General features: G+C 42.3%; 1 protein-coding gene and 1 long non-coding RNA gene across 11 annotated transcripts in view; one reads left to right on the top strand and one right to left on the bottom strand.

Annotated features, from left to right (window-relative positions):
- Window positions 1-1,134: 1,134 nt before the first annotated feature.
- Window positions 1,135-17,804, bottom strand: part of LOC118299707 (kinesin-like protein KIF3B) — a 100,878-nt gene continuing 84,208 nt past the window's right edge. For 4 of the 5 annotated variants that reach the window (XM_047335427.1, XM_047335429.1, XM_047335428.1 and 1 more), the window contains exons 8-12: window positions 5,915-6,222; window positions 5,622-5,829; window positions 5,364-5,480; window positions 5,080-5,216; window positions 4,157-4,295 (exon numbers count right to left, since the gene is read on the bottom strand). In XM_047335427.1, coding sequence (XP_047191383.1) covers window positions 5,442-5,480; window positions 5,622-5,829; window positions 5,915-6,222 — 555 coding nt within the window. In that variant the 3' untranslated portion in view covers window positions 4,157-4,295; window positions 5,080-5,216; window positions 5,364-5,441. Of the gene's footprint in view, window positions 1,224-2,918; window positions 3,341-3,452; window positions 3,670-3,751; window positions 3,988-4,097; window positions 4,296-4,722; window positions 4,744-5,079; window positions 5,217-5,363; window positions 5,481-5,621; window positions 5,830-5,914; window positions 6,223-7,850; window positions 8,280-10,213; window positions 10,343-10,459; window positions 10,482-11,039; window positions 11,170-17,804 lie in introns of those variants that run through there. The other variant, XM_047335431.1, reaches the window with a different exon arrangement.
- LOC118299798 lies at window positions 11,369-17,749 on the top strand. 6 transcript variants are annotated; one of them, XR_004789946.2, is made up of 6 exons: window positions 11,369-11,671; window positions 12,857-13,294; window positions 13,489-13,677; window positions 14,018-14,155; window positions 14,549-14,665; window positions 17,629-17,749. It is a non-coding gene; the product is annotated as an uncharacterized LOC118299798 (long non-coding RNA). The 6 variants fall into 6 exon arrangements; XR_004789948.2 differs by having other exon boundaries at window positions 12,829-13,294; XR_004789947.2 differs by lacking the exon at window positions 12,857-13,294.

The following is a 17,804-nucleotide window of genomic DNA, read 5'->3' as shown; positions in this document are numbered from 1 at the left end:
GGTGAATAGCATGTTAATTGCATCATACTGTTTAAAAATCAATCCTCATTTCTTGCTTGACTAACATGCCTGTTACCTTGCATGTAGTTTGCCAACATTTACCATCTAATCAGAGAAATGGCATTTTTTTGACTTGGCAAGAGCAGTGAAGTCAGGTTTATATGTTATCAGGGGAATGCGCAAGCAGTGTTGCAGATGCTGGTCAGTGAGGGATATGCGATTGTGAGTTTTAATGGCATTCATGTGTGAGAATGATGACTCACAAGTGTATGTTGAGCCAAACATTGTCAGAAGAAACAGTGCAAGACCCCTTGAATGTGGAAATTTCTCTCGGCTGGCTTCATGGGTCCAGAATTTTTCAAAACCTGCCTGCTGCAATGACTGTTGCAAGTCATCTGACAACTGAATGTCAATGAGTTCCAGTTGTAAAGACCCCTCATCCAAATGACGATACCAGCTCCTTTCCTTTCAATGCAAAGTCTGCCTCAACATTCACACAGAAAGGGTCCTTCACAAATCTCATCACTTCACTGGAGATGCTGAAATCCACAAACCTAGTGGCAAAGTTATTTTTCAATGAGTCAATAAAGCCTGACATCACCTCAGTAATTTGCAGGCCAGATTTCCTCAATGTGGGGAAGTGGAGCATATTGCCTGGACAAGGATCAGCAGAGAAGAGTGAGAGCTTTCTTTGAAAAGCATGAAGTTTCTCCACAAGTTCTGCGACTGTTTTATCTCTGCCCTGCAACTCCATGTTGAGTTGGTTCAAATGATGGAAAACGTCGCTCAAAAAGCAAACAGCGGCATTAAACTCATCTTTTTCCATAAGAGACAGAAACTTGCCAGCTTTTTTCAATTTTGAAGACCCGAGAAACACCAGAATCTCCTCTCTTAGTTCACAAAAACTTTTCAAAGCGTTTCCTTTGCTAAGCCATCTAATGTCATTGTGAATGAGCAAATCTTTATATTCAGCAGACATGTCAGTCAACAGTTTGCGGAAAAGGCGGTGCTGTAAACTGGAGGTACAACGGATGAATTTTATAATTGCCATGACAGAGTCCATGGTCTCTTTTAACTCACTCTGAGCTTGGCACACAGGAGGCTTTGGTGGATGAGGCAATGTAGAGATCTCACCTGCGGAGCCGCAGCTGCCATCCTCCCGGCGAGCCCCTGATCTCTGCCCACCATCGAGGGCACACCATCCGTCACCGAGCGGCAGAGCCCTGTGTGGAATAGACTGGGGCAATTCATGTGTACAAAGCAGCATCTGGATTGACAAGTATTTATCGTTTGGTAAAAGTAAATGTAACCACTTAACATAAATATAAATTTACTGAATCATTTATGAAATAATGCTTCAACTGCAACTTGCACAAAATATTCTAAACAGATATTAAAATTCTTTATAAACGTTTTGTCCAAATCCAATATCAAATATAGCTTCTGAAGCTGAGATTTTAACAATTCCAACATTCAGCATTTTAAACTGAGAAATATAAAAGCTAAATCACAAATAAAGTCAAGGTCAGGGATCTAAATTCTAAGTGAGCATAACGGCATGGCTCCAGACAAATAATATCTAGGAGCTATTGGCTCCTAAAGGCAAAAATCAATGTCACACCAATGTCTAATGTCCCCCTTACCTTTTCTTCCCCCTCTGTACATCTGCCTTTGTCTGCCCTGCATCTCATAGTGTGCACAATGCATTCTAGTCCAATATGCTTCAATCTTGTTACCATAAATACATGAATGTCCAAAAAACATTTTTGCCTATTTGACAAATGTTTATGTTGTTTCTTGATTCTTGCACTTTTGGGTAATATATTCATGGTTGAATCCACTTATTGTAAGTTGCTTTGGACAAAGGCGACTGCTAAGTGAAAGTAATGTAATATTTTTCATTTATGCATTTCTTTTTATGGCCAAAGTTATCCAACTATATGGTTAGCTTTACATCTAATCTCATCTCATCTCATCTTCAACCGCTTATCTGGGGTCGGGTCGCAGGGGCAGCAGCTTCAGTAGGCGGCCCCAAACTTCCCTTTCCCGGGCCACATTAACCAGCTCTGACTGGGGGATCCCGAGGCGTTCCCGGGCCAGTGTGGAGATATAATCTTTCCACCTAGTCCTGGGTCTACCCTGAGGTCTCTTCCCAGCTGGACGTGCCTGGAACACCTCCAAGGGGAGGCGCCCAGGGGCATCCTTACCAGATGCCCGAACCACCTCAACTGGCTCCTTTCTAAGCAAAGGAGCAGCGGCTCTACTCCGAGTTCCTCACAGATGACTGAGCTTCTCACCCTATCTCTGAGGGAGACACCAGCCACCTTTCTAAGGAAACCCATTTTGTCCGCTTGTACTCGCGATCTCGGTTAGCTTTACATGTACTTTTAAAATTAAAACTCAGTCCAACAAAATTACATCGAAATAGCCCCAATAAAACACACATGATACCACTTCAAAGCTATACAATTAAACGTGATTTGAAACCGTCACCATTACTTTAGTTCAGCAACGGAGGAGGGGGAAGAAGAAGTTTAACTTCATGTGGCAGTTTCTTTGCCTTGTGTTTCCTTCCATCTCCTTGTCTGACACCAACATTCCTGCTGTCTTCCTGCTTTTTTCTTTCAATCAATTTATAAGAAATTAAAGAGAATAATTAAATTAGGGGAAGATTTTTTTAATCTATTCTTGTGGGCATGAAATCACAAGAGTTCTTCATTTTAGTTTTCAATATCAAACCAAATGTTATAGAATCTCTACAAGGGGAAGCTGGACTTGATGAGATTTGTTGTCTTATTCACTTGTGAATATCAAGCCAAGATGCACATATTATATTACATGAGGGCCGTGAAGAAAGTCAAATAACAGCGATCTGACGACTTTTTTTACACAATTGTGTAGTGTGCCCAAGGCATTACCTGCTCCGATGTTCAGTTATCCAGCCATTCGAGGTTGAGTCCTCCACCCCTAAAGGACTTCCTGTTGACTCCGTAGTCAAAGCAGAGCTCTTTACGGATGGAAATGTCTTTCATTGCTTGAAAGAGGATGACATCCCTGGCTCCTTCCGGGAAGTTGATTAGGCAATGAAGAGGCTTCACATTCCAGTTCTTACTTGAATGGTTGATCTTCCTGCCCATTGTCTCCACAGTTGGATGGCACTCGCAAGGAAATGTCTGCGCATCAATGCAGAGGTCACGGCCACCAGCCTTGTAGAAAAAGAGGTAGCCCATCTCATCCTTCATGGACTCCATCAGTTTCATGCCTTCCACTGCTGTGATTACCTTTCCATGGTAATCGCAGATGATGGAGCCTTTGGGAAAGGCTTTGGTGGAAACAACTCCTGTGGTCAAAAGAAGGTGACATTACTGAGTTTTTCCACAACAGGATTCTAATTATTTCAGTATTTGACTGCAGAATAAATGCTACCATGCTCTCAAGACATATTCACTCACCTTGTCCTTTGCTGCCGCCAAAATCCTTGATGGCCAGGCCTGACCAGCTCTGCTTTGTGACACTACTGATGATGCCCCCATCACTCTCCATCTGAACCCTCTTGGCTGGTTCCCACTTGGCTACAATGTCCTCAGGACGGGGATGGTTGCCTTTCTATCCCTTTCCCGATGATCTTTTTAACCTTGTGTACAGTTGGAGGGTGTCTTGAATACTGGGCTGTCAATGTAAGAAAATTAAAATGAATTTTTTTGTCCACACTTGTGAATTATTAATTTGCTAATATGAATGGAACATTTACACAATAGGTACTCCGCCCGCTGGTTGTACTGTGCCACCCTCCACTTGTCATAAAAAACTCGGCCTGGCAGAAACCCAGCATCTGTCCTTTGCTTCTTGGTGGGCGGCTGGCCAGTCACTCCCACCGGGAAGCACTCAAGGAACATGCTAAAATCCTTTACGTCCTCGTCAGCTGTCTCTCTAGCCCTCTTCCGTCTATGACTAGTCCCCTCATTCCCTGACTCATCAGAAGTAGAGCTGCAAGATGGAGATGATTTCATGGTTAAACACTGACAAGCTGGACTGACCTTGGGAACAGCTGTGAGAAGAGAATAGTTGAATGTTGTGATTGTGGTGAAGACACATACCGTTCCAAACAGCTGAAGAGGTTGGCGGTGGCCACGACACCCTCCATGGTCCTCATTCTGTAGTGGGTCTTGGCCACCTCTGTAGAGTGGGCCATATAATGTGCCACTGCAGAATTCTGCTCCTCTGAAAAGTTTTCATTTGCCTCTGTCCCTGCAACTCTTCTGACCACCTGGCTTCTGATGTTGGGTAACTTGTAACTGCAATGAAGAAGAAATCTGAGATCAACCCTGAATTATTTCAGCACTTTCTTTTATACAGGAAATAATACTATTTGAATTACTTTATGGACTATTTAAAGCCCCAGTGTAGGGATGCACAGATCATATATTAGTATTGGATATCGGCCCCCATATAGACGAAATGGATAGATCGGGTATCGTTGACAATGGGGCCGATCCATTGAACCAATCTATTCACTTCAATTCTGTGTGTGAGGCGTATTACGTCAAGGGCTCCAGATGGCGACTAAAACAATCGACAGTGGCGACCATCCAGACGCAAATATATGTATATATATGTACATATATTTGCACATGTGTTTCTTTTGTGGCCGCTAAACTCTCATCTCCTCGCGCCTGCATCTCCCTGCCCTGCGTGACCCGCTTTGGTTTCGGTTTCACATACTCAGGCTGTAACGTTACCAGCCTGAAATCAGAGGAAGACAGCAAGAATGTTGGTGTCAGACAAGGAGATGGAAGGAAACACAAGGCAAAGAAACTGCCACATGAAGTTAAACTTCTTCTTCTTCCCCCTCCTCCGTCGCTGAACAAAAGTAATGGTGACGGTTTCAAATCACGTTTAATTTTATAGCTTTGAAGTGGTATCATGTGTGTTTTATTGGGGCTATTTCGATGTAATTTTGTTGGACTGAATTTTAATTTAAAAGTACATGTAAAGCTAACCGAGATCGCAAGCTTCAATACTTGTTGTATTTCTTTGTACAGTACATATTGATATGTTAAACCATGGGATTCTACTAACTGTTCATGCAGACGTCTGAGGTCGTTGGTGGCGCTGGAAACCGGCCTGCCGGAGAGGGACAAGAAAAACTTGTCCCGATCATCCACCCCGTCCTTCAGATACCCTGAGCGGATCTCTAGGTAGTAGTGATCCAAGAACTGTGGAGATAATGATCATGAACTTAATACTTGACAAATCACTGATGGAGCTTTAGGTCATAACAGTGAAAAAATGGAACAGCGAGGCAAAATACGACTGATTCTGATTCATGGTGAGCTTTTTTTTTATCCAGTTGGAGAACTTACAGAAGCCTCCTCCTTGGTGAGGGCAAATGTTGCTATCTGCATGGTGGCAGTTTTATGTTCCCTGACCCCCACACAGACTCATCCATGGTGAAGCCTCTTGTTGAACCACTCTGATGTCTGATGAGCAATGAATGACACGGTGAAAATTAACGACATGAAGAAGGTAGGCCTGTTCTGTGAATCTGGACATGCAAAATTTTTCACCGACAGCATGTAATACTCTACCAACTGAAGAAACACTGTTGGAAAAGTATTTACTGTCATTCCCTGCACTGCTCCTGGTCGCTGGAAATGTTTCAGGATCAGGATGCCTTCACAGTAGTAGCGGAAGAGCGTTTTTTGCTTTTTATCTACATGTTTTCGTTCAAGGAGCTTCCCATATATGCCCAGCATGTCTTTCATGGTCTCCCGGAGGACCCTCTGGCAGTCATGGAGAGTCTGTTTATCACCAATGAACCAGTCATACCTAGAACGATACGATACACAGACACCAATAAGGAGGACAGTTGAATTACTGTCATCAAGAGAGAGTAGGAAGATCAGCAACTCACCTTTTTCTAACTGTATCTGTGCAGAGGAACTTTAAAACCGGCTTCCTCAAAGTTTTGAGGATGTCAATGTATTTCTGGCAATTGGTGTGGAAGGCCTGGTCCTTTTTAGCCAATTTCAAGTCCAGTTTTAGGTGCTCGATGAACCTAATCATGCTCTTTATGTAATTTATGATTGTGGATGGTGACATCTTCACACTGTTAAGGTCCCGAATGAAGGTTATGGCCTCTTTGCTCTTGGTGAGAAAGTCCAAATGCACCTCTTTGCCGGTGGGCTGGATGTATCTCAGTATCCTGGAGACATTGTCTACCTGTGATTAAAGATGATAGAAGAAGTGTGAATTGATAACACAGAGGCCCAATAGGCCCAACTGTCACTGCTTTTGTTGCGACCGGCAGCAGGCGTTCACGTGTCGCATGTCTGTTTGTTAGTTTACGTCCTTTGACTTGTTTTAAACCTACAAATGTTCACAAATTGTGCACCAGCGTTTAAATTAATTTTTAATTTAACGACTCTCTCGTCTGCACCGTGTGAAGATGAAGATATAATTCCTAGTATTCCTGGCAACTACGCTGAACCTCGTGGTGGGCCTGTTTGTCAAGCCTCATTCAAACAGGATCCAATACATTCTGGAATTACTTCTTGGATTTCAATCATACAATGTCCCAGTGGATCAAACTGCAAATCTGTTCTCAAGTAGTGTGGAGTATGACATTTTTGAATGTGATATGCCGAGTACAGACCTCCAAAAACTCCTGGTAGAAAATATAGGGAAAGAGGAAAGAGGGGCAGTGTTCGGCAGCAGCTAAGAAAGTTAACCAAGAAGAAACGTCTTCCTTTACTGTCAATAGTCCTGGCTTATGTCCAGTCCTTAAAAAATAAGACTGATGAACTACAAACGTGTGTGTCTAGTATGCACAAGTGAACAAGAAAGGCACCATTAACTAAAATGTATTATTATTATTATTATTTATTAGGCAGTTGAACTTGTTTGCTGTGTCCTGAAGTATTTTACTTGGTAAAAATTGTTGATGGGCATGTTGTCACACTATAGAGATGTTAATAGGCCTACAGGTGTCATGATTCTGACTTTTATTTATTTTTCCATTTCTTGTGCAGCTTTAAGTGCTTAGTATTACTTTGCCTTGGTTGAGTTACCTTTGTTATCCCGTGTTTTGTTTTCTTGAGTTTCCTGTTTTATTTTCAAGTCCCTTTCCTTGTGTTGCTTCACTTCCTTTACTGTGTCTTGTTTCTGGTGTCTTTACTTTTCCTGTGTCTCCTGTCCTGTGACTGTCCGCACCTGTTCCTAATGTGTCTCACCTGTGTTCAATTAGCCTCGCCAACCTTTAGTCTATTTAGTCTCTGTGCTTCCCTTTGTCTCTGTTGGTTCTTCTGTTATTTTGCTCCAGTCTGTATCTGTGATGTGGTTTCTGTGATTTCCCCCCCAGTCGGTTAGTGTTTTTGGATTCCTGTTTGTTCCCTGTGGCTATTGTTCTGTTCTGTTCCTTTATTCCTTATCTACATCTGTGGACACCCTTGGTTGGATTTTGGTTTTCGTTTTACTTTGTAAATTTGTAGATTTGTTTTGTTTTCTATTTATTAAATCATTACTTGAAATGCAACTTGCATTTGGGTGCTGCTTCCTGCATAACCGTTACAACAGGCTGCAAAGAGCAGCACAGAGAGCACAATTATGTGGTACGATTTTACATCCTGTTGGCATTTTGTGACCAGAAGAGTGTTTTTCAGGTAGTCCTTAAACTGTGACAGTAGTGCCGTTTCAGATGGGAACTTTGCATACAAGCCCATCTTCTTCATTTTCATTCGCAGTATAGTAGGCCTAAGAAAATACAGATAAAAATGGTTCACAGGAACTTACAGATGTTCACGACCAAACATCATTGATTGAACACGTGTTTAATGAGGTGATAAACTTACTTTTGCCAAGTCAGGTTGGCTTTGTCACTGGAGCCAGAGTCTGATGTCTCTACAGCACCTTAACCAGCCTCTTCTGTGCTGCCACTGGTCGGGGGGAGGACTTGCTTGATGGGAGTTGAAGTTGATGATTGATCAATGACTTCAGTGTCTGTGTCCTGGGGTGGGTTGGCAATAAAAAAACCTTTCCTGCGCAGGTCTTTGAGGAGTATCAATCTTAAAGCTGTGTTTGTGTACAGCTTGCACATCTCCGCGTAGTCCCAGACTCTCCGATCGCGGGTCCAATTCTTGGTGTTCTCCTCGGCCCTCTGCAACTCTGCCTGCCTCTCCTCAGGTGTGCTGTTCTTCATACACACCCTGGCCAGGTGGGTACTCAGTGTGTCCTGGGGTTTTTCACACCGCAGGCAATACACAATGTGACGATCCTTCTCACTGTGAGAGAGAGAAAAAATACCGTGTAAGCTTTCGGCACATTAAACTTTACATGGGAAACACTGTCCTAATACAAAATTTCCATTGCATATGTTGGCTTATGATTGTTACGGCCTCCCTAAATACACAAAAGCTCAAACGGAGACCGGGACATATCACAAAGGACGCCGAGACAATAAGGTGTCAATAAAGTATATATTTTTATTTTCGTCTCTGAACCATTAAATTCTCATCACAGAGTTAAAATCTAGGAGGACAAAACCGAGTTGGAGATCCCAGCAATCATACTCAGCTCAAAGCCCGTAACAAAGAGCGGGGAAGAGACTGGGCCAGCCATGCTGTGGGCCATCATACTCAGCTCAATGCCCCTAACTACCTACATAAACATCCCTGTATTAATCAAAGAAAATCAAAAACTTAACTACTGGAGATCTCCAGTCCAGGACTAAAATGACAAACGAATGCTGAGGGAAAATAAACGCATGCTGGAGAACATCAAGAACTAGATGGAGGACAGCGCTGTAAGAGCATCTCCCATCTCCCATCTCCCAGAAGAATTTGGAGCAGGGAAGGACATGATGGGCTTCAACCTTCAATTCGATCGGCTTGACTTGCCCCTGACCCACAACTTGGCCCAAATACGTTACCTTAGCCCACCAAACTCGCACTGAGCGATTAAGTGTGAGGTTTGGATCACGCAATCTCCGAAACACAATTAGAAGTTGCTCAATGTGGCTTTCTCATGAAGTGGAGTGTACAACAATGTCATCTAAGTAAGCTTCACAGTCTGGTACACTGGACTAAACTGTGTTCACCAAATGCTGAAATGTAGAGGGAGTGTTACACATGCCAAACGGCATCACCGTATACTGCAAAAAGGATTTAGGAGTAACAAAGGAAGAAATTTATATGAAGCGAGGAGTTAATGGCACCTGCCAGTAGCCTTTCAACCGGTCCAGTTTTGACATGTATGCATGCTATTTTATTGCAGGAGACTCCCCCACATCAATGTCATACTGCAGCACATTGGTTTGAGTCGGCACTGCTGAAAACAAAGACGTGGGATTTAATTAATCTGACCACATCTTCACCCTAGGACTGAATCAAATGTGAAAGACACTGGTCAAGTGTGGAAAACACTAATGATTTTTTTAGTCGTCCCTGAAGAAGAGCAGGTGACCCACCAATAACTTCCTCAGCTGCATCAACTGACGCAGCCTGGATGACAGCGGGATCAGCACTGGACAGTTCCTTAGCCATGGAAAGCACATCAATAGGTCCAGGACTGGACAGCAACAAGTCCTCCCTACTCTCCTCTCTGACAGGAGAATGTGACACTATCCCTCGATCCAGGTAAGGTTTCAGCATATTAATATGAGAGAATCTACTTCGCCGCTTACGGTCTGGAGTGGCGACTATGTAGTCTTGTTCGTTCACTTTTTCCTGAACTACATAGGGACCGGTATAACGTGCCTGCAGAGCGGAACCTGGAATAGGAAGTTGGAGCAATACTTCCTCTCCAGGAGTAAAACTCCTGGCTCTAGCATCCTTATCAAACATGGGCATCATTTTCGATTGTGCCACAGCCAGGTTTTTCTTTGCCAACTCACACACACGTTGAAGTTTGAAATAAAACTTACAAACATAATCAATCAGATTTTTCGGTTCACTATAACCCAGCCAACTGTCATGCAGAAGTTTGAGAGGGCCTCGCACAGTATGTGTGAAAACCAGCCCACTGGACTGAAGCCGAGGGACTCCTGAACCGCCTCACGAGCTGCAAAGAGAAGATGAACAACCCCATCCCAGTCTTTGTTAAACTCAAGGCAGTAAGCCCGCGCCTTGACTTCAGAGTTTGAGCGCTCAATAGCTCCCCGACTCTCTGGGTGGTATGCACTCGACCAACAGTGAGAAATGTCCAGCTGTTTCATCACCTGTGCAAAAGAGCATCTTCCAGTCCAACCATGCCCCTCTCCTGTTCGACATTTATCTCCTTTACACTGCTCCTCCGACTCCCCCGCCTCCTAGTCGGCTGCATGGAAGATCCAGGTGCTGCTCCACTCCTAGAGAGAGACTCACATCAAGTACTAAACAAGATAGAAACTGCAATCATTTAACCTAAACATGAACACGTGGAATTGTAACTTGGCTCCCACACAGTGAATGAATAAATGTCTCACCTCTTCTGAGCTTTTTTAGCCACTGTGAAAAGTTAAAAAAACAGTTAAAACAATGAGGTAAAACAGTAGCACAACATCAGATGTAGTGATGTGAGAACACGATATTGTCCGTTAAACAACAGGTGTGGTTGAAAAAGTTGTAGCTCCTGTATTTATGCCAGTTTATGGCCGTGTGGGTGGACTAAGCCCACCTATTGTGAAATCAAATCACCTGGCCAGCTGCAACAATTAATCAATTAATCAATAAGTAATAAGTGACTACTAAATCAATCGCCAACATATCATAATTGATGAATCAGTTTAAATAGATTTTATGGGGGGGAAGTCAAAATTCTATGATTTCAGCTTCTAAATGGATATTTAATTGAATATTTTCTGGCTTCTTTGCTCCTCTATGATAGTAAACGCAATATCTTTGGTGTGTGGACAAAAACAAAAGATCATCTTAGGGTTTGGAAAACACGTAGGATATTTTTTACGATTCTGACATTTCATTTTATGAACAACTAATCGATTAATCGATTATGAAAATAATCCTTAGTTGCGGCACTAAACAACTGTAATGCAGGAGATAACAAACCTGATCAGGAAACGGTGTGCAGCTCAGCGAGGAACTTGCCCACTGCCACACATATACACAGACAGAACTATTAGACTCTGTCTGTTTTTTGATAATGTTGTTAGCACTTGTTAACAATATTCTATTGTCTATTGTATACGAGAAGATCCTTTGATCTCAGGAGTGGGTGTGTTATATATCACAGGAGGGTGTATGCCTTTGATCATTTGATCTCAGGAGTGGGTGTGCTAGATCACAGCAGTGTGTATTCCAGATCACAGGAATGTATACCTTTGATCCTTACACAAGTTTGATATGTAAAATGCTTACAGCTGTAGTCAGCAGATCACTGTCTCATAACTCAGAAATACTATTACATCTAAAGAACAGAACAGGGTGCATAGTGGCAAGGCCATTTTTACACAGATGACATCCTCCTCTAGCCCTTTAGTTGTCCTTCCAACCTCTCTATAGAGTCAATATCATAAACCGCTGCCTTTTATCAGGATGTGTCCCCAGCTACTTCAAACAAGCCATTATCCAACCCCTACTCAAGAAACCAAACCTGGACTCCTCCCATCCAAAAAAACATCTCTAAACTACCTTTCCTCTCCTAAATTGTGGAAAGGGCCGTTGAAAAGCACCTGACTAAAGTATGAGTCCGGCTTCTGCAAACTACAGTCCTCTGTAACAGCTCCTTAAAGTCTCAAATTACATTTTAATGGCTGCAGATGCTGGATGTCAGTTTTGGTGTTATTGGACCTTAACGCAGGATTTGATACAGTTGACCTGATCCACAGGCTAAATCAAATGTCTATTATTTATTTGACAATACTGTTTTATCCATGCCTCCGTCGTTATTCTTAGTATTATTATGGTGACTCACCGAGCACTAACCAGGGTTAGTTTGGCTGAGAATATTTTCATGTGTTTACCGAGTGTAGCAGATTAACCAATTTTTTTTAACCTTTTTACAAGTTTTTAATCTTTTCAATAGTCAGTTTTCTCTCCCTGTTTATATTGGTGGAATCAGGTGGAATAAAAATAGCAGTCAAATGTCGATTGCTGATTTTTTTAATAGCTGAAGCCAAATGTCGAAGAGACAAAATGCAAAACAAATTTTGCATTTTTCACAGTTGATGTTGAGACCTTGTGGAAGTGCAACATTAAAGCCAGACTGAGGCTGGTGTTCTGCTTCCGCTCAGTTAAACTGTGTCAAAAATGGTTAGAGTGTGGTGCTGATGATGCCAAAGTCATGGTTCAACCTCCATACTGGCCAGTAATCTGCATAAAAGGGTATCCCAATGCTTTTGTCATATGTTTTGTTGTTATAAAATAATATCACATGAGAAAAATATTCCTCCAGTCCCTGTAAAATCTCACGTCCCCAGACTTTTAAGTGCAAGGCCAAAGAAAATCATCTTGTCTAAAAACACAATGCAAGAGGACTTGAATTATATCACTGTTGTGGAAGGCTACCAGAGAAATGAATTTATTTAACCTTCTAATCAATAAATCTGCTTCCTGCCTCACATCACCAAATGGAGGGTGATTAGACCCACCTTGCTGCAGTACAGTTTGGTGACCACTGGCCAGTATGGGGGTTGAACCCATGACCTTACCCATACTAGTCTGAGGTGTTACTAGTCTGTGGAAACAGGAAGTTTCCTTTTAATTCTAATCTGAATTTAATAGGAATGATGTCTGAAATAGGACATTTTCAAAGGCTTTTATTCTGAAATCCCACATCAGAACATCCTGCATTTGACTGAACGAAACTGGGAGGTGGTCTATTATTTGCTCATTCTAGTGACTCTCCATTCATGATACAATGACAGGACGTCTGACGCAGCGCAGCCCGCGTGGAGGAGACCCCGGCACGCTTCCGACCCATTACGGAGAAGGTGCATGGCTCTTTTTCACTGTCAATTTTGGCTGCGCCGAGTAACGCCCTGGACGGATCTTCTGGACTGGGACCAGATCCGTGGGGGCTCTGCAGTGACGGCGGTGAGGAGCAGTGTGCCTGGGCAGCAGTTTGACCGTGCAGCAGTGTTTTCTGCCGGGCTCCGTGTCCACAGCTCAGGTACACGCACTCTGGCAGAGAGCTGCCCGGGCACACTGCTCCTCAACACCGCATGCGCGCTCCTGAAGGAGCAACCTGGAGATCGGTCGTATGAGCTGCTGTTGACGCCATTTGAGCTTCCAGCGTGTATTCGATCACCTCTGGTGTTACGCGTGGCACAGGAACAACTCCCAAATCTCTACACAGAACACACGTATGGACACAAGAGTTCTTTGTTAAATGTTGGCGCAGAGCCTCGACAACAGCTTCCGGTGTAAAGAGGCATTTAAAACCATTTTTTCCCAAGTATTTTCATTTGTTCCTACAGCTACTTCAAATGTTTTCGTAGAGGACGTACGTAATTCCTGCAACACATAATAATATGTTTTGTTAATGTTTTTCTTCCAGAATACCTGGTGACGTCACGGCGCGCACGCACTATATATCTGGCGGTTCATCTGCGTTCACTGTCAGCGAGACGCCAACGAAGTGACTTTGTGAGAGACATTCCATGGATCACTGAGTGGTTGTGGGAGAGAGTTGTTTTCTCGAGGACTCAGAGCTTTTCGAACGATTCACTCTTCATCTGGACGCGAGGTAAGTTTACTTTTAATCGCAGAAGTTGTGAAGTGGGGGCTACACGTTAGCTTTTCTGGGCTAACGCTAGCTATTTAGCATGCTAGGGCTATCTGTGTAATATGCTTCTGTAGGCTGGGGCCTGAAGAAACGATCAACAGAAGGCAACGGAAGCTTTGCCAAACTATTGACTTCTTAGTGTTAAGGGAAATATTGGCAGACACTTTCTGTTTTACACATTTCAATGTGGCTTGTGAAATAAATATTCCCATCTGCTTTGTCTGCATGCCGACTTTGTTCCACCGCACGCACGGTGACGTCACTGTGGTAAAGGTATTTTTTTTGTTTTTCTTTTCCCTAGAAGATACCTAAGCCGAGTCCTGTTAACCAACTGAATTCAGTAATGCATGCAGTTTCTCATGAAATCTTGAGAGACCATGGTGGGTGGATGTCAGACCCTCTAGGGGGTTCCGGGGGCATGGCCCCACCGGAAGAAAATGTTTGTACATTTTAAAGTTAAATCCATCAATCTGGTGAACTTTGACAGCAATTTAGGAGGCTACATCTCTAAGAACTTTGTGCTCTTGTAAAAAATGTTTTGCTGCAGTAAAGACTTTAATGATAAACACATTATTTGTATGGATAAGCATGATGATCACCACCATTAATAAACATCAGAAAAGAATATAAAAATATATTGAATAAAAATAAAATGTATTTAAAAAATAACAGATCTGGTCTTGGACGAGCAGAAGAAGAGTGTACTTTCACTTTAAACTTCACTAGATGTTCCGACAGATCACTTGGTGTTTTACTGTCTTTACTTGCAAACATTTGTTGCACTTGTGGCAACCAGAATTTCGACCTGTTCACTCTCTGCACATCGGAGCAGGTCTGACTCTGAGCGCCTCTGCTGCAGACGAGCAGTGAGAGCTGGCCACGTCCACTGCACCGGACATGCTTCGACACAGAAAGTGACGCACAGATCTGATCTCTCCTCAGTATGCTGGTACTCTCCATTATTATTTTTTTTTATATATCTTTTCGTTGTAATGGATGCACATGCAGTTTTCTGTAACAAGACTGTCTTGCATTAAAGTTATTATGGTATCCGCGTTCTCCAGAGCATTGCACAAACTTCCCCAGTGATCTGATCGATTGCTCTGAAAATCAGCAGGTCACTTTTTGCAGTCAAAAAAAGGAAAATGCAACCAGCAACACCGCAGACCAAGCAAACAGCCTGCTCCAAACATAATTTTGAGGAGCGCACGTACAACGTGAGAAGCAGTGCACTTATCTCACCTTAACAGACCTTTTATGATGCTCTGAGAACTGTAAAAATATTTTCGATTTGTTACAAGTCTGACGCAACAAATTAGACTATGACTGATGGCCACAGACTAGTCAATGAATGGGACACACAGACATGCTCAGGGGCACCAAAACATTGGATGAGATGACTGATTGGTTCACCAGGGTGAAATGTTACCAGCTGGTTTTAGGCAAGGCAAATTTATTTGTATAGCACATTTCAACAACAAGACAATTCAAAGTGCTTTACATAAAACATTAAAAGCATTGGGAAGAAACATATAAAATTACATTAAAATACAATAATTAAAAGAGAAAATAAAAACATGTTAAAGTAGAAAATGAGAGGTGATAAAAGTTACAGTGCAGTAAAAGAAAGTTTATTTAGTCAGAGGCAGCGGCAAATGGGAAAGTCTCCAGTCTTGTTTTAAAAGAACTTAGAGCTGCAGCTGTCCTGCTGATGGTTCATAGCAAAGCAGAAGATCAGAAATGCATTTTGGGCCTAAACCATTCAGTGCTTTGTAAACCAACAGTAGTATTTTGAAGTCAATTCTTTGACAAACAGGAAGCCAGTGTAAAGAGGACTAAAGTAATATGACGTTTCCTTTTGGTCTCAGTGAGGACTCGAGCTGCAGCGGTCTGAATTAACTGTAGCTGTCTGATTGAATTTTTAGGAAGAACTGTAAGGACACTGTTACAGTAGTCGAACTTGCTGAAGATGAATGCATGGACAAGTTTTTCTTGTTCAGCTCAGAAAACAATTATTTCAGTGTTTTCTTTGTTTATTTAAAAAAATTCTATTGCATCCAGTCATTGATTTCAGTGGGAGCATGTAGATGTTGAACAGAAGAGGTGCCACAATGAAGCCTTGGGGAACTTCACATTTTTTCCCGCTCAGATGTGCCAGAGAGTCCCACACAGTTTTCAAGCTGGTCTAGTAATATGTTGTGATCAACTGTGCCGAATGCAGCACTGAGATCCAGTAAAACCAAGACTGAAATGTTTCCATTGTCTGTGTTTAAGTGGATGGGTGCCAAAATTGGTGAAAGTACAGAGCCGGTCAGGTGCAAAGTATTGCCATTGGACGCCGTGGTTACTAATGTAACCCTGGTCCCCCATTTATGGTGATTGGACACCAGTGGGGGTATTGCCATTGGACACAAGCATTGCCATTGGACACGCTGTCCCATTGTGTTTTCTCTCTCTGTAATTACTCCTCCTATTCATACTGGCCATGATGGCTAACTATTCTATTTGTTGTTACTGTTGTTTTATTGATTTTACTATCCTATGTTGTTGACATCAACCTGCCGAAGGGACTAAAGATGGAAATTAGCCGTTGGCTATAATCTTGCATATTTACATGTATATGTTCATTAATATGTATTGTCCCTGTTTTAAATAAATAAACTCAAACTCAAAGTCAAACTCAAACCCCAGGTCCAATACAAACGTATTTTAATTTTTTAATGTGGACAACTTTTGTCCACTTCAAATACCTTAGAGCTGGGATTCGGGTATCCCAATTGGACAATGGCAAGTAATTGCCATTGGACACCATTGGAGGTAATAATAATAATAATAATAATAATAATAATAATACATTTCATTTAAAGAGCACTTTGCATTGCTAAAATCTATCTCAAAGTGCTATAATCAAGGTACTGCCATGAAAAAAAGGGGGAAAAAAATCAAGTGTGTGAAGTGCATTGCCAATGGACAACGGGGCCATCAAGGTTGGCAGTGACCAACATATTGCAATTCCAGTCCAAAAAACACAAGCACTTAGGAGATATGACCTCTGTCCACAAAGGTCCAATCACAGACAGTTAGCTAGAAGGTTGTTGTTGTTTTTTCGACGCCCTTTTTCATAGGTGAGTAAATGCTGTAAAAATGAATGAGATCTGAACGAGTCAATTTTTCACTATATTCATTTTTAAAGACAGCAAAAATAAAAAAGAATATCTCTGCAATGGAATGTTCAAAACATATGAAAATTTAACGATGTCATCCTCTCTAATTCCTAACCATGTGCTTGATCGTTAATTGGTTGTACACTCTGACTGGCTGGCCGCTGTAGCAGGCATGCTGCATGCAGGTGATGTGTGTTGTGATTGGTGGAGGGTCTTAGAGCATGGGGGATGAAGCCCTTAAAAACCCAGGTGGAGAGGTACACAAACTGGGACTTCTGGCAGACTGACTGGTAGATGTAAGCATGAAACCTTGACATGTTTATGATTTAATGTGTAATGTTTTGAATAATGTTCGTTGATAACTGATTTGATAATGGTCCATGTAATGGGAGAGATGTGAATGTTTGAATTTATTATCTTTTGGGCAGTTTGAATGTGCGCTCTGACACACTTAACCATTACGCACTCCATCCACCCGAATTAACTATTCCTACTGTTTTTCCTTTGCTATTATCTATCAAAACTCTTCATATCTCTTAGCACAGTGTGTTAATCTCGCCGTTCGTCGTGTTTAATGTGTTTTATTACATTTAATGTTTAAATGGGCACTTTTAAAGTGCGCTGTGACGCACTCTCCAACTGCGCACTTCAGCCACACACACACACACACACACACACACACATCATTTAATTTTCAACACTAATTTTTATTAATATTGTTCTTCTTTTTGTTGTTGTGTCTTCACAGGTAAAAATGCATAGCTGTCCAATCTGCCATTGCTACTACAGCGCTCTGCAAAAGCATCTGAAGAATCTCCATCGTGTTGACAATGGAGAAGAGAGGCGGATTCTCCTGAACCTGGCAGCGGGCCGGGTTAACATCCGCACTGCACCCTGTCCGGTTCCAGGGTGCACCTACAGTCT

This window comes from Scophthalmus maximus, chromosome 11 (genome assembly GCF_022379125.1).
Source record: "Scophthalmus maximus strain ysfricsl-2021 chromosome 11, ASM2237912v1, whole genome shotgun sequence".
Lineage (NCBI taxonomy): Eukaryota > Metazoa > Chordata > Actinopteri > Pleuronectiformes > Scophthalmidae > Scophthalmus > Scophthalmus maximus.
This window is presented reverse-complemented; position numbering and strand designations above follow the sequence as displayed.